Raw genomic sequence first — 21025 nt, 5'->3', positions numbered from 1 at the left:
AAAAAAAAAAAAGAAGTGGGTGTTAGGAGTTGAACTGCAGCCTTTGGGTTAATAGTGCAACTCCTTATGGACTACAAGACCCAAACCTATTCTCCATTCCTCTACCCCATGCTGTTGTTAAGTAGAGTCAGAACCAACTATAAATGAACCAGTTATATTGGAGTTATAGCTGACCGTCCTGTGGGTTTTCAGAGGCTAGAAATTATATGGAGAAGAGACTTCCTCCTGTCTTTCTTCCACGGAGCAGCTGGTGGATTGAACCTTCTGCCTTTGGGCTGTCAGAGCAACTTCTTACTGACTGTGGTGGTGGTGTTGACTGCCTTGGAGTCGAACACAACACACAGCGACCCTATGAACAAAAAGCCTGAAGCCCTTCTACAATTATCAACATTTATCAAAGTTCACAGAGTTCCTGGAGGCAAGCTGTTTAGGAAGTAGATGCCACTCCTGCTTCCAAACCTGTCAAAGAATGTTACTGGTTGAGCTGCCTGCACAACAACCCTATGTAGAGCAGCTCTGAACCTTTCCCTGTCCTGAACCAGTCTCAGGAATTCTAACACACCAACTCACATCAACCCAGTTACTGTATCAATCCATCTCATCTCATCTTATGTGACCCATTAGGATACTGGAGTTCCTTTATCGTTGTTTATAAAAATCAATCCAAGTTATCACTCAATTTTGGAATATTGGAACAATCCTTATCAATTCCCTCTCTCACTCTCTCCAAATAAACTGGTCATGATAAATTTTATTACATCTACTTCTAATATTTATAAACCCAACCTTGAATTCAAATTCTCACAATGACTGTACTATTTCAACAACATTCCAGAAAGTATCTATACAATATTATAATAACCTTTTTTTTTATTTTTTATTTGTGTCCCATCAAATCGGATCTGACTGCTACAGGAGGAGATTGTCCCTCCTTCTTCAGCAGAGTATCTGGTGGATTTGAAATAATAACTTTTTATAAAAAAAATCTCTATATAAGACACACAAAGGACCAAAAGATACAGCATAGACTAGACTGCTGAGGGCAGAAAGATTTAGTAAACAAAGGGAAATACTCAGAACAAAAATGATGAGAGTGCAGATATGACGTGACCTATATAGCCAATGTCACGGATCTTTATGTCTAGAAACTGTGGAATGGGAACACGTTTTGCATGGCTATTTTCACAAAAACCAAAATTTTAAAAAGATTTTTGGGGAAATTATGACCCCATGAATCCCGATTAAAGGTCTTTTGTTGTCTAAGAAAAATAACCTACTTCATTTAGCATATAAGATCCTTCCCGATCCAGCTCAGGCTTACCTCCTGCCTCTTCAACTCCATATCCCCCTATTCCATAGACCTCACCATTTCATAGCTAGGAGCGTCTGTGTACACTGCGGCTTCCGTCTAGAATACCGTTCTCCTTCGAGCCTCCATTGTACTTTGAAGTTTTTCTCACTTACCTTCAGCACTTCCCCTATTTATCTAAGCAGACCACAGTGCATGCTTTTCTATATTCTCAGACTCTTCCTCATGCTTCTATTACAGTGTGTATTAAAATGTTACAACTTTAAAAGTCTACCTAACAATAACTGGCCCAAGTGCTTTAAATAAACTTCTGAATTAAAAACTAGAGATCAGACTTGATTCAAGTGAATCACATGGCTGGAGTTATGTATTCTTGAAGATCTCCACTGTATATGCTCAAACCACTATTTCTCCAAGGTAATAAAGAGCTTGCCAGAGAGAAGAGGGAGGTCTTACCTCGAGGAAAAATGCCTGGGTCCATGAAGGTGGCCATACTGAAATTGGCCAGCACAAAGAGAAAAACAATGGCATTGTAGATGGGCACTGCAGGTGACACATACAGGCTGAGTCCTGGGCACCTGCACAGACAAAAAAGAAAATGACAGACTGCTTCTCACACACTGGATTCAACCATAGTCACAAAAATGTATAAAGATCTGGGAATTCTAGCTCACAGGCTAGCGGGTAACTTTATGAGGGAAAGCGAGAATAATTCACTTAAAAACTATAGCAAGTAAGATTCGGGGCTCCTACCTATGTCTCCTCAACAACAGTCAAGAGCCTCCATTTCACTCAACTCTAAAATCGTATGCATGTATTTATCCAACTTTAAATCAAGGTTCAAGATTCAAAAAGCCTTTCTCCTACCGTAACCCCTGGTACTAAAGTCTATGTTCTTCAAATTGACTTTATCATCTGGAGCTTTCGATGTGTTTTAGAATTTGTCCATACCTTCTAACAGGACTTAAGAACTATGTGCAGACAGGTTATCACTTCTTTCTTGGGAGTTGGCCTTTATGCCTTCCCAACTGGTTTTGAACCACCTTCAATTTCCTCAAGTTTCTTCACTGCTTCAGATTTTCCTACCATTCAACTAGCTCTTAATGGGGGGGGGGGGAAGAAGGAGAACCAATAATATAAATAATAGAATAGACATCAAAACTGAATGACAACTTCGCAAAGAAACTATCAGACCAAAAAAGCCCAAATACTAACAGGAAGAAGAAACTGCCCCAATATGGCCAGTATTCCACGAGTTCAAATTAGGAGACATGTGTTAGCTAACTGTTCACCAAAAAAACAAAGAATGCTCTAGTCCAACACTAAACTTAGTTTCTTTCAGGGAATATGAGTCTAAGTAGACACTTTTCCCAGCTCTGCTGTCATTCTGGGAGATGATGCGCAATGAGCTTTGTCAGTTTTATCAAATGTTCTCTCTACAGTCTCAGCTCAGGGAGAACTTTGTATTACAAGACAGCAGCTGAATATCCTAATCTGCTTTGTGGTTGAGAACTTAATCTCCAGAATTAGGCCAGCATCTGTCCTTGTCCTCTTGGGCAGGAATGGCCAAAAGGAAAGAAAGGGTCAGGAGAACAAGACTCATATGAAAATGGAGGATTAATTGACAGCAGTTCTGGCTTTTGTCAGAAGTGATCAAGCCCCATTAAAATCAGAGAGACAAAACAAAAACCCTGAACAGTGATTCATGACATTTTGAAAAAGTGAGCATATAATGACAAACACATAAGCCAATGGTAAGAGCCAACACTGACCTCCAGGAAACATCTTACAAGCCTCTGTGATCACCATTCAGCCAGCCATTCATTTAAAGTATTATGTGCTAAACTTTTTTGGTAGTAAATACCATTTAAGTCTTTGTTTCCAATAGATAATTGTAAACAAAATAATGACACTATTATTACTAATAACAAGGACAACAAGAGCCATTTAGAACAGTCTTGAACATCACCAAATAAAAGGGCTTATGGAAACCTCTTCCCCATGCAAGTTCTTTGGTTCAAACAAGTTGGCCCCATATCCTGGCAGCATTTCAGGTAGAATACAAGCAAGAAGGAAGAGTCACCCCAAAGCCTGACCTCCATGCCTTTGGAGGGTGGGAGGGAAACTGAAAACCAGTCATCCAGGTCAGAGCCCCTCCCTAGTACTGAGCTGTCACTTCAATTTCCGCCTGAGAGGAGGAGAAAAGGTGACTCACATAACTCCCACGCCTGGGAAGACAATTAAAAGGAAGAAGAAATTAAATCCTTTGAACACTGAGGTGTCCATGATTTAAAAGTCTTATTCCTAGAACTGGCCACTGAGGCCTCTTGGGCTTTAAAAAGAAGCAAGTGCATCCTCCACTCCTGGGGAAGACGAATGTTCTGGAAGAGCTGATGACTAAGAAACAGCAATCAGCCAGCCCCCTCACAGGCCCTAATTTCAATTTTTCAGATTTCATTTTTTTTCTTCCGTTTAATTTTCAAACAAAACAATAACTAATTTCTTTGGTATCCTGCCAAGCAACCACCTACCTCTCAGTAATGAACTTTACCCCTGTAACATTCTAGATAGCAACTCATCCCAGCCAAAATGTATAACTGAGTTCCAATATGTTGTCAAAATAAACCAAGCCCCCACAGTGGCAGAAGCCAGACATGATGCAAACAACTCAACTAACAAGAGCTACTATTTGTTCTTCTATTCAAATGAGGAGCCCACAGCTTCCCACCGCAGCACTCTGTGTGTGCAGGACCTGCCCCACCAAAGCGCACACTGCCTGGCTACCAAGAGGCTCTGCTACTCCTAGGTGACCACCCCAAGCATCCTGTCTGAATCTGTTGCCTTTGATGAAAGGAGATGAGGCCTGAGCTGTGAGGAGTTGTTGGGGCTCGTCCTCAGCCTATGGCAATAATCACAGAGCTCTGAAAGTGTAGGGAGTGGCTGTAGCCCAGGAGGCTCGTTGACTCACTGATGGGACCAGCTACACCATACCAGGCAAAACAGGTTCCCTTCCCCGCCCATTCAGCACTTCCATTTCAAGTCCAAATAAAATGAGGAGAGTGGGTTTCAATACCCACACTTCTAATATCCTGTTTTCTAGCCCTCTGTGGTACTTCCTTTTCTAAAACGTAGTTAAATTCCTGGAAAGGAAAACAAAGTAGAGGAGTCAAGACATTTTCTGTTTTCAGCCTATCTCAATCAATGTACGTGACCTTGGATAACACAAAGGCAACTCTCCAAGCCTGATTATTTCACCTACATAAAACAAATGTGAGAAAGCAGGAGTGCTGGAAAAGTTTCCAATACTCTTTTTAAACTCATGGCTCAACAAATACTGAGCACTGTCTGCATGGAAGACACAAAAAAACCCGTAATTAGCCATCACCCATTACCATTCCCACTCCTCCGTCCTTAATTCCACTTACCCTGAGACCTGAGGGATTCAGGGCACTTAAGAATATTCCTATGCATTCCACCCATGCCTAACAGACCGTCTGAGCATATGACTCTTGTTGATGGGAAGAAGGGTGGAACAAGCTTCCCACTTCCTGCCCTTGGGCATCCTCCTTCAGGACCTCGTCATCTGCCCTCAGGAGTCCATGGGGAAACATTACAGGCAGGTAAGCAAACCACCTGTTTTTGTTAGCCAGGTTTTCCAGCAGCAGAATGCTGGTTTTGCACCTGGGCACTTACTGTAACTGGAGAAAATAACTCAGAAAAAGAAAAGGAATAATTACTGCTCACCTAAACCGAACTCACTGCCTTTGAGTCAATTCTGACTTATGGAGACTGTTCAGTGGGCTCACAAGAGACCCTCCACTGGGCTTCCAAGGCTAGAGACCTTTCCGATAGAAGACTGCCCATCCATCTCCCTCGAATCAGCTGGTATATATGAACAGCTAACCTTGTGTTGGCTAACACGTCAGTCATTATGTCACCAGAGCTCCTTAACTACTGCTTAGTTAAACTTTAATCAAGAAGCTGGTTTCACTCAAATCAGGTGCTAACACCTGTGAGGTTATCAAAGCGAGGAGCAGAGGAAAGCCATGAAGTTGCTCAATTCACACGGGATGAAAGAAGTAAGTGGGACGGAGGAAGAACCTGAATGGCAGCATCTACATCATGGATGGACTTCGGCAAGATCCTTCTAGACTTCCAGACAGCCCTAACTTTCACCTTTTCCTTCAAAGACCACGTAAAGCAGAGTTTACCCTGACCTCTTCCCTAATAATGACTTTGGAAATCAGAAAAGGGAAAAAAAAAACACCGGAAAATTTTTCAAAGCTCCATGCTGTTGAGTCCATTCTGATTCATAGCTGTAAATCTTTATGGAATAAGATCCCATCTTTCTCCCGTGGATCAACTAGTGGATTTGAACTGCTAACCTGTTGGTTAGCAGCCTGGCACATAATGCTACATCAGCAGGACCAATAAAGGAGACCTGGGAGAAGATACAACTTAGGTATTTTAAATGACATTACCAGGAGCCCTAACGTTTCAAGGGCCCAAAGAAAGGCAAAGAGCTAACAAGTGGCTGGGTGTCGATGCCACAATGACTTGACCCAAAGCAGTCCTACATGTTTACATCTTATATATAGACAAGTATGGGTATTCGTCCTTTAATGTTTTAGAAATAAATGACTGAGCCAACCCTTATTCCCAACAATCTCTTCCTCACAATTACCTTCACTTGGTATAGGTACAATTTTTAAATCTGGGAAGCTTTCAAGTCTTTTCTTCCAGTAATGTAAAGCTGAGTATGAGAGATGCATACCTGTCCTGACTTAACCACAAACTCAAAATAAAGACTGAGCAAGGAATCTCATCGGTAACCCAGAGATTGCCTGAGCTCGGGCCCACATAAGAGTTAATTTTTAAAAAGGGTCCTGGTATGTTCAAAAGTGAATTTAAAAAATAAACAAAAGCAAAAAACGGTCCTGGTTCTAGTTCAACCACCTCATTACAGAGGAAAATCCGGAATAACATAAAGGTTTCACAGATTTTACCAAAATTGGTCTTCTTACTTTCAAACAGTTCTTCCCTAGCAGGGTTTCTTGCTAGTCATGTATCAACACATAACATAAAGGCAGTCACAAGAGAAAGGGCTACTTTACCAGCTGCGCTCCTCAAACAAGAAAAAGGAAAGACAGTATTTCTGTTACCTGTCCAGCTTAGTTTGGTACTAGATGGACTCAGTGAATAAAAGGAACCAGGGTTTTGTGGAGGGAGCTCTGGTGGCCTAGAGTCAAGAAGCTGCGTTGCAATCCTAAAGGCATGTCGTTCAAATCCATCAGAGTCTCTGCGGGAAAAGGATGGGCAATCTCCTCCTGTGCAATTTACTGCCTCTGAAAACCCACTGAAGGCCAGTTATGGGTCGGTTCCGACTCAAAGGCACTCAACAACAGGGTTGGGGGGGTAGAGGAAGTCTCAACCTTTCTATTCAGGATTCTCTGGGCCAGATTACAATTTCTGTGATGATCAGACTCACTCCAGTCATTTTCTACTCACAGTATTTTTTGCTTGACAAAGAAATATGGAGGGCAAATTGTTCCTAATTAGTTGAAGCCTACATGCCTGCAATAATTATACCTGCCAGTTGAAAGGGACTCTCCTTCCTGCTCCCAGTGGTCTAAGTCCCCGAGTTAACTCTCACCTGGGGTTTACACTGATGTAAGAACAGCTAGCTGTAGCTTAGTGAAGAGATTAAAGACGACGACACACTCTCATTACAGCTCGTGTCAGGATGCCCACTAAGCTAGATAAGCACAGGCTCCCTTGTGCTTACTTACTAACACCCGTCGTGAATAATTTCACTTTTTTTCCACGTACAGTTGTCCCGTCTCTCTCCCAACCCCACAGCGCCCTGCTTGAGAACCCAAGTCTTTTTGCAAATTTAAAACCTCTGGCGAGCACTTCCACAAGGAAAAAGATGGGAAATTGTTCACTACGGATTAGTAAGCACGAGAGAGGTCATGCTTGCTTTGTTTACTGGGTAATCTGCTCTGTTACAGATTTAAGAGCTCGAACAAGAGCAGATTCAAAGTCTCTTGCTTTTCCATTTGAAATTATGATTTGTTTTTAGTTTGTGTATCATTTCAAAATGGGGGTTCTCTGAGGAACTGAACCTCAAGAGGGACAGATTCCCCTGGGAAGAGTTTTCTAAAACAGTGGTGCCTCAGCTCAAGACCACACGCCTGCAGAGGAAATCCTATGGTCAGATCAAGAGGAAGAGATGAGCACTTCAGAGGAACCAGTGAGAATTTTCTGAGGAACAAAGAGCCAGGTGACAGAGGAAGATAAACAGGGCATTTGTGCCTTCACAAGGAGAGACTCTCGGGGGTAAACTGGGCCCATGAAAGCTGATAGCAGAGGCAACTCTAGTGGCTTAGTGATACCGCGCTGCCAGCCCAAAGGTACAGATTCGAGTCTACCAGTTGCTCAAAAGGAGAAAGGGATTTTTTCAGTGTGACTTACTGTCTCTGAGAACCCACGAGAGGATCAGTTCTGACTCAGAGGTACATAACAACTTTGGTTTAGAATAACTCCTGGCTAGTTAAAAACTGAGTCAGTACTGTCCTCCAAAATCCTCTGCCTGGGGTCTGTGAGACCACTTTACTGGCACCAGGGCACAGGAAAGTAGGTTAAATGGCTTCAGCTACCAGTTGAAAAAAAAATGACTGTGTCAGGAAAACTGTGGGCAAACAGGTATAACCTGCCAGGCACTTCAATGGTTCCAGATTAGCAAGTCAAGAACAAGGACTCTACTTGCTGTCTCCCAAGACCAGACCGGTTGAGAGAAACCACTTATTACCCTGACTTTTCTGGCTTTGCCAAGGGCTTTATCACTTGAAGGAAATATACACTCCTCAGCTAAGCAGGTCTAAGGGTGGAAAACTCTTGCACATACCCCTCCTGACTCAGCACCAAACTACTACAAGAAAACTAAGCTATGACATACATGCTCCTTGGTTAAAATGCTATTCTATTTACCAGTCATAACAACAGAAACGAGAACAAGTTCTGACACTGAAGACTCACCCCTCTCTTGGAAGTCAATGCAAAAAGGACACAAATCCGTGCATGCGAGTTTAAGCAAGAAAGAGAGAATATGCAGAAGAGCAGGATGGGAAGCAGGACAGTCGCTAGATCCTGAGGGAAGTCAGGTATGGTGAAGCTGGGGTGTTGGGGGCTACACAACCACCATTTCAAAGGAATAGGCATGAGAACAAGATGAGCAGAGCTTACAGAATGGATTTGTTCTTTCCTTGTACAAAATCTACACAGATCATTATTACTTTGTGGATTTTTAGACAGATCATTATTAGAGGCGTGGTATGTTAATTTTTAATTGGATAATGGTACAATTCTAGATGCTAGCCAGGAGGTGGACAGCTGAACTACTAGAGAAAAAAGGAGTAACGCTCAGTCTCTCCCACAAATAAAGAGATTAAACAAGTTCGGAAGTGTCTAAGTGGTAACGATGCATGCTAAATGGAAAATCCTTCAAATACGAAATGCTTTTCCCAAGACCTCTGGGAGACTGGTGAATGAGGGCCATTCTCTTCAGCAAAAGATCACTGAAGTGGCTCCTTTAGAACCCTCTTCCAAAACAAAATATGCCATTTCCCTGTGCCCTTACACTTCTCTAGGTTTCAGCTTTAATGCAGAGAAAACCTGCTAATACTGAACCAACAAAAGACAAGGCTATCAATTTATCTTATAAATCAATTTTTCAACATCCCAGAACTCAGTTCCCATAATCTCAAAGCCAAGCTTCAGACACCTTGGGGAAAAGCCATTTGAAAAATCTTTAGTCCCCTTTCTCTCATAGAAATGACTGCCTAGAAGCTGCTTCACTCGTCTGTGGTGGCTTCCTCCCACTTCCTTCTAGTTTAGGATCCTCTAATGAGGGAGCTGGGGAGGAAAACATCAAGACACCTACAAGTCCAACGGGAGGGAGGGGATGGAAGAGGGTACAATAGAGAAAGAAAATCCCTAAGAAGGCTGAAAGAGGACAGGCCTTTTCACTTTCCTCATGACACCTCTAGATTTGGATGCAGGCATCATGTACTCACTCTATTGGTCACCTGGTTTTGCAAGTCACGAGCAAAGTTCAAGAGATAGCCTATCCCCTCAATTCCCACAGCCCTGCCCCCCAAATACCACCGCTTTACTCACGTAAAGGCGAAGAAGAGCGTCGTGGCTCCCACTAGGAAGATGGCAGCTGCTGAGACCGGGACATACTTGCTAGGTTTGAATCTCTTTCCAGACTCTGCGGGCATGTTGGAGCTCTGATGGAAGATCTGCAATGCCGCATAGCCCAGGCCCACACAGCGGCAGAATACACAAGAAAATGGGATGAGGGGAACAATGGAGCCAAGAGTGGAGCAGGACCCAGGGAAATGGAAAATTCAAATTATCACCCTTCCCCCTCCCAAAGAGATGCAAAGGTCAAAAGATTTCAAATGTGGGAAAGCATATGGGAGGGGGAAAGGTGAGTCCCAATTCCGGATTATGAAAAATTACCTCCCCAGAACCAGGTAAAGGGGAGAGGCAGAAACACAACTTGGACAGTTTAAAAACTGGAGAGAAACCGTATGCTGCACACGTGCAAATAGTGGCAGGCGGAGAACACGGGCAGCCAGACAAATCAAGGAACAGCTCATGGACGGAAGCAGGTCTCCAAAGGGAAAGGAAGGGGAAAGATTAGGTAGCGCAGAAAACTCAGGGCAAAGGTTCTTAAGAGAAGACTCTACAGTCTCTCCACAACACACGCGTGCACGTGAGCGGCACCTCCAAGAGGTGAGCTGGGCTACTGCTTTAATCCACGAAGGAATCTGTTGCCCTTTCCTGCTTTCACAAGGAGCTGTGTGACTGCGGCCCCTGTCCTCTGCAGGCAGTCTCCTCAAGGCCACCTCTCTCACACCTGGACTTCACCAGCTTTTGCAGTCTGGCAACGGTGGGTGAATTTTTATTTATCGCCCCCTCTTGATGGCTTACGCTGGGCAACAGCTGTTACAAGGCTGAATTATAAATCCTTTTCTTTGACAGGGGAGGGAAATGGGAAAGAGCAAGCTTGTCTGTCTTCAATCTCTTCTTGTTATTCCCACGCCCTTTAAGGGCTCCATTTCCTATGGAGCTCATGCAAAATTAAAGGTGAATTTAAAATCCCTGAAGCCATAGTCTTTGCCAATAAGCAGAGGCAACTGAAGAGATCAATAATCCCACTCAATGACACCTTGTGAAGTTATTGTGAATTAAAGCAGTTTCAAAGTTGTCCCTGTTTCCAGGTTAGACAGAGTCGCTGCCTCTTTATTCTTCACTCTGGGCTCTCTGGATGCTGAGATCAACTGGGTCACAGTGCCTCACCTGGAGGAAACAAATAACTTTATTAGAGAAATTCTTTGAAGACATTTCCTAAAAACAGTAAGGCTAAAACCCCACAGACTACTTTGTTAACAAAAGCTTTGCAAAGAGAGATTATGTTCCATGTCACTTATATGGATATTAAAAAGAACTCTAAGCTGGGAGGAAAATGGATTCCAACTTCCTCACTATTCTAAGTACCGTTGAGACTGGAGGAAGGAAACCCAGCTTCACCAAGGCTAAGGTCACCAGAGGGCTGGGCGTTATAATAGTTCTTGCAAGGGGCCCAGCTCACCTGACACAAATGGGGCAGTAACAAATACCAAGAATATAAAAATCTAAAACCAAACATAGCACAGCAGTGAAAGACAGTCCTAGAAAAAGACATTTCTCTTTGGACAAAGAGAGTATTTATTGCCACAATGAAAAAAGTAACCTCAAAATTAGGACAGCAGGACTCTCTCTCTCTCACCCTGCTATACTTTGGAGTTACAACCCTAAAGAGGCAAAAGAAGAATTTATGGTTTTCTGGAATTAGCCAGAAAAGGGCCTGAGCCAGAAATATGTGTGCATTGAAAACTGAGAGAGATGCCTTCCCTGAGAAATGGAGGCTACTTGCAAGGGTTGGTGCTTTAATTCCCAGTTCAACAGTCTGTGTCTTCCAATCTCAGCTACATAGGGAGTCGCAACTCAAAAGAGCTGAGGTTTGCCAACTCAAACACAGTTCCCAGAGTTCGAATCCACCACATAAGAAAGATGGGCAATCTCCTCCCATGCAATTTATAACCTCTGCGAAATCCCCTGGAGGGTCAGCTATAAATCCACTGACAGCTACTAGAGGGACCATAACAACAGCCAACTGGGAAGTAAATAGAGCCCCACCCACTCCAGAAGGTTTAAGAGTAACAATTATTTCTGTTGAAGATACCAACCAAATAACATCAGCACTTTGAATTTTATGAGATGGTTTTCATCTAGTGATCTCAAAGCACTTTACTCACATTATCTGGTGACACAGTCCCTTATCCTACTCCATAAAATTGAAGCCTAGAGAATGCCTGCGGCTATCACACTGAATCACCTAAGCAGCTAGGTTAGGAACCTCAGAGCCCACAGGTTGAATGAAGCCAAGTCTACCTTTCTAACCAACCATGCTGCTTATTCAGTGAAGATACTTGTTTTATATGTAAACAAAAAAGCTGTACCTGTTAGGATCTTAAAAAGACAACCTTCCTCAATCTGTCTAGTATTCCCTTAATTACAAAGGCAGAGAGAAAAATATTTCAGGAGATTGAGACAGTGAAATACAAATGTGCTCTGGAATTTATCACTTGCTTTCCCTCTCTCTCTTCTGGAAGGGAAGGCTCCTTTTCTTTGAAAGCTCCTTTTTAGAAAACAAGTAAAACTATGAAAGGCCAAGCAGCAATAGCAGAATAGAATGAACATAAGAAAGTATAATAGTCCTAAAAAAAAATCTTCTGTAGCCTTCATTTTATGATAATTTCCTAGAAGAATGAAAGCCCAACCCTGTCAATTCAGGCCTAAGTGACTTCATTGACAAGAAGGAAATTCTTGGTCTGTAGACAGCACCATTAAAAGAAACTGTACTAAAAATCTCTAAAATTAGAATATGAAAAATTATACTACCTAAATTTCATCTCAAACTCACTCACTGCCTTTGAGTCCGAACTGACTCAGCTGACCCTCTTGCAGGTTTTTTGAGGCTGTAAAGCAAACCGGAGGAGATTGGCCATCTTCTCCCTCCACCCCTTGGCCCCCTCCCCTCCATCCCCTCCCAGGTGGCTAACATCTTTGAACTGCCAGAGGTGTCACCTTTGGGTCAACACTGCAACCCAAAGGACTATGAAACCAGAGGTCTAAATTTCACCTGGAGAAGAATACCATTTAGACACCAGATATTACTTCAGATGTTCATTTCTACAGAAAAAAAAAAAAGGCTGCATACTGCCATAGGACTGGGGCCATGAAAAGCCATACAATTTCAAGAGTACAAAACTAGGATGGATGCAAGATTGGCTGGCATCTGAGCAGTTTGGGGAATATACATTAGAAACAGCATAATAAATTCCACTAACTTTTTGGTTATAAATAATAACATAACAAGTCTTCATAGAAAGATGGGCTGTCACAGTAGGGAAGAGAGCAGAAGGGGCATGTGTGGTTCACGTGAGCTAGGAATCTGGAACCACCCCCACCACCAGCATGAGAAAGGTGTATGTCCAGGAATGTGTATATTGAGACAGTAAACCACGGACTGGAAATATGTAGGATCAAATTGAAGATCTGTGGGCACATTACCAATAAAGTGAAAAGTATGCATTCAATGACAATCAAGCGCCTCCTTAAAAGGGAAGATGGGAAAGTGTTTCTCGTATGGCTTGTTGAAATAAGAGTGGTGTAACAGTCCATTCTAGTAGATTTGAACATGCAGTAGGTGAGGTTCAGTGAAGCAATCAACGCGACAAGATACAGAAGGAGTCTAACGCGGCGTGCTCGTCGTTATGAGCGCAGGAAGCAAAGTTCAAGGCAGGGTAATTCTTGTCAACATTTGGGTGGGTTTTACAGAACGGGCGATAATGATTACCATTCTGCAAAGATTTGAAACTGGATAGGAGGGACCCTGGGATAAAGGATGAGAATGCAAATGTGGACCAACTGGCACAAGATGGCATTAGGGCAGGAAATGAGAAATCCAAGACATAAAGAAAACCTTGACCTCGAGTGCCACACACACCCCACACCTTCCCTGCTGAACTTCAGGTCACTTGCTTCTCACTTCGGTGTTCGCATTCGGCCAAGTGGACACTTTCCACCGCCCTGCCCCCCATCCCCCCAAAAAATGTTAAATATGTGTCTATAAGTAAAATACTGGCAGACACATTCGAATTCGACTTGTAAAAAAGTACCAAGTACTCAAAAGCCCAGCGCACCCGGCTAGTGCGGGTAAAAGGGCGAAGGGGGACGGGCAGGAGAGGGGAACAGGTAAGAGGACGAGGCTTGGGCCAGAATAATTACTCAGCCGGGTGGGCGAGCGACCCGAGCCGCAGCGCCGTAAACGGGGAACGGCACCCAGTCCCCACCCCGGAGCCTGGGGAAGAGCCGGGACGAGAGCCGGGGGGCAGCCCAGGGGCCGCCGCCGAGCCCGGGGAGGAGGAATCGCCCGCAGCAGGGCCCGCAGGGGCTGCGGGAGCGGACTGCGGGGGACGGCAGAGTCCGGGGGCGAGGAGCCAGGGGCGGAAGGGACCGCGGCTGGCACGGAGGAACCGGGGTCCCACGCCAATACCTAGGGGACCCGGCACGAACCCGTTCTGAGCTCCGGCGACCGTGGACCACCACCACCACCACCACCACCCCGAGTCTCTCCTCCTCCTCGTCCGTTTCCGGGGCCCAGGGATCTCGCTGCGGTTGGATGACCCGGCCCCGAGGAGGGATGGGGCCTCAACCACCTCCCCCTCCTCGGTCCCCCTTCCCTAGAGGTCACTCTCCCCTCCCACCTCATTGGCCCGGCACTTCCGGTTCCGCAGGGGCCGGAGTGTGCTCGGTACTCACCCCCCGCCGCCGTCTCCGTCACCACCACCGTCGTTGTGGCCGCCGCCTCCCGGCAGTGCCGTCCGGCCTCTGAGAGGCAGCGCGCGGCCCCCGCACGCTCCACGCCCGCCCTGCTCTCGCGCGTCCCCGTCCGACGACGCTCGGCTTCGAGCCGGCGCGCGGCCGTGGCCGTCAGTACGGGATCTCGAGCCCTCCCAACGTTCCCATTGGCTCTCGGGTACGGGTGCGCGCGACGTCTCGCGCCGGGCACGTTTCTCTCATTCATGCGGCTCGCGCAGCCGCGCCCGCCCCCCCTCACTCTCTCATTCACCCCATAACCCCCACCCCTACCTCGCGCTGGTGCGTGCGCACGAACCCGGGCGACCGCAGCGACCTCGCGGGCTGATTGGCTGTAGGAGCACAGCGCCGTACGCACGCGAGGAAGCGAGAGCGCGCACGTACACACGACTGCCGGGTTCTGCCCACGACTGCGAGGAGGGCTGGCGTACTGCGCAGGAGTCAGGAGTGAGAAAATTACCTTTTCTGCATGCCATTTCCTATCCTTACTGTACCTATAAAAAAACCTTCGAAAATTTGAAAAATTCTGTATATGCACCAGAGGGGATTAAAAGTAAGCAACTGTTTTCTGGATCCACCAACCCACCCCCCCCAATCAAGTAAGTGTGGTATAGTCTAGACAGACGTTTAATATAACCAATTAGGGAGAAGACCCGCCCTCTTCCTGTTTCGGTACTTAACACATTGGCCAGTTGTCTGGCAACTGATTTAGGTTGTTTGGAGGGTTTAAGGGAAAAAAACATTATTTAAAATAATATTGGAGAAGACCTCAGTAATGTGAGTTCCTTGGTGCCGCCAGAATCCTCGGGTGGCAGAGTGTGATGAGCTGTATCTCCTATAGGGAATAAGGAGGAAAAAGTGGGAGCAGGGTTGCTGCCAAAAAAACAGAAAGGGGAAGGACTGCAGGAGCGAGCCTGGGTTGCGCGATCTGTGCTGGTGTCAGCCCATGGGTTTGCGAGCCTGATTTTGGCTCCACTTCGTTTCCTGTTTCCCTATTGCAACAAGAGAAATGGTCGTGTGTCCCTGATGCCTCCCAATCTGGGAATACTGGCTGGGAGGAAAAGGTCCTTTCGAAGTTTCAACTCCAAACTTTTCACCCATTTAGCTCGGAATCACTGAGTTCTGAGAAATTTCTTTTGAAAGCTCTTCTGTCTGTTACATAATAGACTTTATACTAGATAGGTCTCGGAAGCTAAGGTTCCTTCTTCACCTGTGTGATCTGACTGCGTCTGGATCAAAAGTTGCTGGTTTAACTGGTTCTGATACTTAGGCAGCGAAGTAAAAGAAGTGTTTTCTAGGTCTAGTTCCTTCTTCGACGTGGCCTGTATTGAGATTCTAGTTTCTTTTTGCTACGGATTTCAACCCACCATTTAGGACAAGAGAGCTCTGGTGGTTCTAGTGGCAAGAAGCTGCGCTGCAATTCGGAAGTCAAGTGGTTTAAAGCCACCGGCTGCTCCGGGGGAGAAGGATGAGCAATCTCCTTCCTACCTTGCGATTAGCTGTCTCTGAAAACCCGCCGAAGGCTCAGCTATTGGTCGGTTCCGACTCGACCATACACAACAACATTCCAGAATCCTCTAGTATTATAGTAGAAATGGTTACATACAGCACTGGGCTGCTTACTGAAATACTGTCGTTCAAACCTGTAAAAATTTGTTGTTATGTGTCACTGGGTCGCCTGGAACTCACAGCAACATGGGAACCAACCTGAACCTTGCCCTATTCTGTGCCCTCCTCCCAATCTTTGATATCTGGAGCCCATTATTGTAGTCACTGTGTCAAACCATCTTATGGGAAATCTTTCTCGGGTCCCTCACTTTTCTCAGCATTTTTTTTCTCCTGACAACACAACATGCCCAAAGTATGTGAGACAAAGTTTCAACATCCTTCACTCTGGGGAACATCCTGGTTGTCTCTTCAGGACATGTCTTCTTTTGGCAGCCCATGGGATTTTCAGTACTCTTCTCTTAACACTACAACTCAAAGGCATCAGTTAGTCCTCTGCCATCCTTATTCACTACCCATCTTTCGGATGCATAGGCAGTAACTGCAAAGACCAAGGCTTGGCTCAGGCTCACCTTACCCTTTAAATTTACATATTGTTGTGGGGGAGGGACGTCATGCTTGGGAGGGTGAAGGGACAGCACGAGAGGAAGACGGCACTTGAGGAAATGGATTGATTCAGCGACTGGAGTAATGGGGGTAGGTGTGACAGAGACAAGATAGGCACAGGAGGGGAAAAAAAAAGATTGGCACAGGATAGAGCAGGGTTTAGGGCTGTTGCACATAGGGTCACTGAGTCAAAGGCAACTCACCAACACATAACGTTGTTAGGTGCTATAGAGTACGGCTCACAATGACCATGAACAGATCCGAACCTTGTCTTAGCCTATGCCCTCCACAATCTCTGACATACCTAAGGCTATTGCTGTGTCAATCCATCTGGTGGAGGGTCTTCTTCCTCTTTTCACTGACCTTCTACCTTTCCAAGCATGATGTTCTTCTCCAAGGAATAGCCTCTCCTAGAAACATGGCCAAAGTATGTGAGACAAAGCTTTATCACCTTTGTCTCCTAGCACTCTGGCAGTACCTACCTTCTCCAAGATACACGGTTGTTCTTTGAACAGTCCATGGGCTATTCTGTACTCAACACCACAGCTCAAAAGCATCAATTCTTCTGTTTAGTAGGCAAGTACAAATCGCTAATACCCAATAACCTACTTTAGACTGCTGTAGTTAGGTCCTATCAAATAAAGTTAAGGGACACACCCAACTAAAAGCCTATAAATAGGGGTGCCTCCTGACAGTGCTAAATTGGGGGATGTGCTACTATCCAGCTTCAAATTGCTTAACTCCTATGGGATGCTAGATTTACTACTGGATGTAGATAAGATACTCCAGCCATTTGTTGTTGTTGGGTGCCACTGAGTCAACTTTGACTCACAGAAACCCTATGAAGTTTGCCCTATCGCACACTATCTTTATGATCACTCTCATGTCAAAGCCCATTGTAGTCCATCTTGTTGAATGAAGGTCCTCCTTTCGCTGACCATCCATCCACCTTTCCCAACATGTCATTCCAGAGCTGAAATTGTCTGGAATTGGCCATTTTTAATTAGACAAGCATATGGTTTACTATGCCAGAAATAGAGAAATGGTGTCATGTTCTAATTTAAAAACCTTTTAGGATCTATACTGAGGTTCAGTGTTGTCAGTGGTAGGATAATACCCATATGTCCATAAGGAAGTTTTCTTAATACTATTGGGCAAACTGACCCTCCAACCGCTAAAGCGAAAGGCAAAAAATTGAGGGTGTCTGTCAGTTTTTAGTCTGAAATTAGTCAAACATGCAAGCAAGATACATTTATTAACTAATGGCTGGAATGCAAAACTTGGGGGGTAAAAGAGATTGGTGGTTGAAAGTAGGGCCTATAGGAATGAGGCAGAGATCACATGACAGAATTTGTATAACCAATGATTTAATAACTGCAAGTATCTCTTGCATGAAAACCCTCTAGAGGGCCAGCTCTAAGTCAGTTCTTTCTGACTCAACAATAATATCATAAAGTTGAGGACTGATTAGTTAAGTTGAAGGTAGGGAAGAATTCCATAAGCAACAAATTATGACCTTAAGTGTATTCCACATGAATTTAGAAACCATCTCAAGAAAAGATTTGGTGCACTGATTGATTTGGAACACTAATGACTGAGAACCAGAGGAACTGTGGGATGACTTCCATCCAGGACATCATACATAAAGCAGGCAAAAGGTTATTCAAAAGACAGGAAAGAGAAGACCAAAATGAATGTCAGAACTCTGAATCTCACTTAGAATGTAGGGAAACAAAAGTGAGTGGAGAAATGAAGACGACAAAGTGTGGTTAATCAAAATAATTAACTTTTTATTGTGAACTGTGGGAAGGTTTACATTTTGGGTGAAACGTTACATTACAAATTGGTTTTCTTTTAAAAAACAACTTTTCACTGTGCTTTGAAAGCTTACAGACCAAAAGGGTTTTAGATTCAAGAGTGCATACACACGTTTCCTAAGAGATTGAAATCCCCCTTAAAGGAACATCACTCATCCCATTTCCTCCCAGTTTCCCATTCCCAATTTTCTGCCTTTAAGACAAATGTTACCTTTTAAAGACTACCTCCCAGGGTGGGGAGGGTGTCCTTATAAACTGCTATATTGTTGGGCTGACAACTGAACCATCCCATCCATAGGGGTTAGTCCAGTTTCAGACCTGAAGGGAGACTAAGGACCATAGTCTTAGGGGTCCTTTCTCTGGTCAGCAAGCCTGGTCTCTTGGATGATGGTGAAATTTTGCCCCATGTTCTTTCTCTCACTGGTTCAGAAGCTCCTAATACAACCCTTTCAGGGAGGTTAAGTGTTAACCATGCACCATATATAGTTCTGGTCTTTTTATTCTACAAACTCAACACTGACAGCCATTCCTTTAAATCAATATTCAAGTCTCCTCTGCTAACTCAAACTATGTTTAAAGGAGCCCTGATGCCACAGTACTAAAAAACTGGCAGCAACTGCAATAATGGCAACTCAAATCTACCAGTGGGTATTGCTGCTGAAGACCAGACCCGTAAATGGCTTCCACCAACAGTGTTACTAAGTACTGGTGACTTGGTCTTGACTCAAAGCACCACTATTACAACAGAACTAAACAATCTGTTCCATCTTCACAATCGTTTCTATGCTAGAACCTATTGTTGTAGCCAGCCTGTCAATCCAGTTGGTTGAAGGTCTTCCTCTGACCTTTTATCAAGCATGATTTTGTACTTCATTAAGTGCTTAGAAGCAAGGAGAGCCTGCCCAGAGAAGGACAGTCAGGAATGCCAGAGCTGGTGCGATGCCTCTGTAAGGTCAAAACACAGGAGGGTTTCTTGAAGAGTGCAGTGGTGTGGGGACCAGTCTCCAAGAGGAGAACTCTAAGGCAAGATGCAGCACAGATCTCAGGTGACCCTTAAAGCAACGCTCCTGGCTAAGAGGTCCTGACTGTCATCCTGGCGGGCAGACAACCCTGAATGGCCTCAGGGAAAAGGGATGCTTTCGGTGAGGATGTGACCCACCAGGCGTCAAGATGCTCAAGCTCATGATTTGGAACCTGATGCTGCTTAGGTGCCACCTGGGTTCTCAAACTCTGTGTCCCAAAGAAATATAATACTGTGGATCAGTAACAAATACTGAGGAGCCACCTTGGAAATACAGAGAACTATTCCATTTTTTTCTCTCCAACAACATCATACATTCCAAAGGAAAAGTAAGTAGCAAAGGCATCAAGTCTCAACAACAGTAATGTTTGAAGTACAAAACCTGTTTTTAGGGACAACTTCGGCTGTGTAATCCCATTCAGAGTCTACACGGATGTACCAGATGTTTGCAATTAGTATGGGCAGCCTGATCATCCTGGGATTTTCGCCCACTCGCTGCTGCTCTTTTTGCCAGAGGAACATTATACTTTCCCGTTCTTAATCCCCATATGAAATAAACATACAGGAGACTGAAGTAATCTCATCTTTGCTTTTTCATTATCTACAGTCAAGTTTTACTTGCAGATGCTATCAGTGATCTAGTTTGGTAATTCCCATTCTACTGGGTCCCCTTTTCTGGAGTAGGCACAAGGAAGGGTCTCTTCCAGGCGGCCATCTAGGCAACTGCCTTTCAAACCTCTTAGCGTAGACAAGTGAGCAGTGCATTGTACCATCCACTTGTTGAAACATGCCGGTACTGTCAAGTCCTGCTCTAGTTTTTGCCCAAGCTTCCAGGGCAGCTCGAACCTCTCCCTCAGTACCTTAGTTCTTGATCATATGCTACCCTCCTAAAATTGCTTAACAGTGAATAACCGATAGTTTCTGGAACAGTGACACTATTCTTTCAGTCTTCTTCTGTGGTCCTGGGCCATCAGAATCATTCAGTATTCCATCCTGATAATTTGAAATTTTTCTTAAGCGTATTCAGCTTGAGAAATGCCCATCTGCTCTTCTTTTTGGTTTTCTAACATTTTATTTTAATAATACTTTGTCATCGTGAACCAAGTTTTAATTTCTTTTATCTACTTTGTGTCAAGACCAAGTTTCAGAACCCTCTGACATTTATCCTAAACTTTTTTTTTTGTCTTAATGACCTCTAACCACCACAAAAACAAACAAATCTGTTTTAAGGTTGACCCATACAGAACAGACCACCAATTGCTTATGGGCAAATTCATGTTCCAACTGAAAAAAGGAGCCAAAAATATCCTTGATATATGCCACCTGAATTTTGAGGCTTTCTCAAGGATAAATGGCACCTTGACTACTATAATAAGATAAATAAAAATTTGGTAACTTCAAATTTTCCAAGATTCATGCTTCATACATTGCATGAAACTAAAACCGATACTGTTCCTCTTTAATTTGCCATTCTTGACTTCATTCCCACGTAAAGACCACAAGCAAATGTTCTACACTTTCTGCTCTAGCCTCTATAATCCACTCTAGAAGCTTCAGTAATCTTTTTAAAATGTAAATTAGATCGTATCTTTTCTCTTCGTAACTATTCCAGCCTCCTATGGTTTCCCACCGCTCTGAGAAAAAAATGCAAATTCTTCACTCTGCTTCCGAACCAAAGCCTTACATCAATCTACTACTTTCTGCTTGGTTCACAACATTGTAACCCACCAATTTTTTCTCTTCTCTAAACACATCAAGCCCTTTTTTTCTTTA

The 21025-nt window shown here is 44.2% G+C and overlaps 2 protein-coding genes across 2 annotated transcripts in view; both read right to left on the bottom strand.

The window, feature by feature from the left end:
• ZDHHC5 (zinc finger, DHHC-type containing 5) overlaps positions 1–9666 on the bottom strand; it is a 21577-nt gene extending 11911 nt beyond the window's left edge. The window contains exons 1-2 of the mRNA XM_006900451.1: positions 9488–9666; positions 1766–1887 (exon numbers count right to left, since the gene is read on the bottom strand). Of these exons, the coding sequence (XP_006900513.1) occupies positions 1766–1887; positions 9488–9591 (226 nt within the window). The 5' untranslated portion in view covers positions 9592–9666. The remainder of the gene's footprint in view (positions 1–1765; positions 1888–9487) is intronic.
• A 4045-nt stretch (positions 9667–13711) lies between these two features.
• The window catches only part of LOC102862516, a 10845-nt gene continuing 3531 nt past the window's right edge, over positions 13712–21025 (bottom strand). Inside the window, exons 3-4 of the mRNA XM_006900450.1 lie at positions 14178–14732; positions 13712–14095 (exon numbers count right to left, since the gene is read on the bottom strand). Coding sequence (XP_006900512.1) covers positions 13712–14095; positions 14178–14732 — 939 coding nt within the window. The remainder of the gene's footprint in view (positions 14096–14177; positions 14733–21025) is intronic.

This window comes from Elephantulus edwardii, unplaced genomic scaffold, assembly GCF_000299155.1.
Source record: "Elephantulus edwardii isolate Elephantulus edwardi_28Jun2011 unplaced genomic scaffold, EleEdw1.0 scaffold00284, whole genome shotgun sequence".
Lineage (NCBI taxonomy): Eukaryota > Metazoa > Chordata > Mammalia > Macroscelidea > Macroscelididae > Elephantulus > Elephantulus edwardii.
Note: the sequence above shows the minus strand (reverse complement) of the source record. Positions and strands in the feature narration are given on the sequence as shown.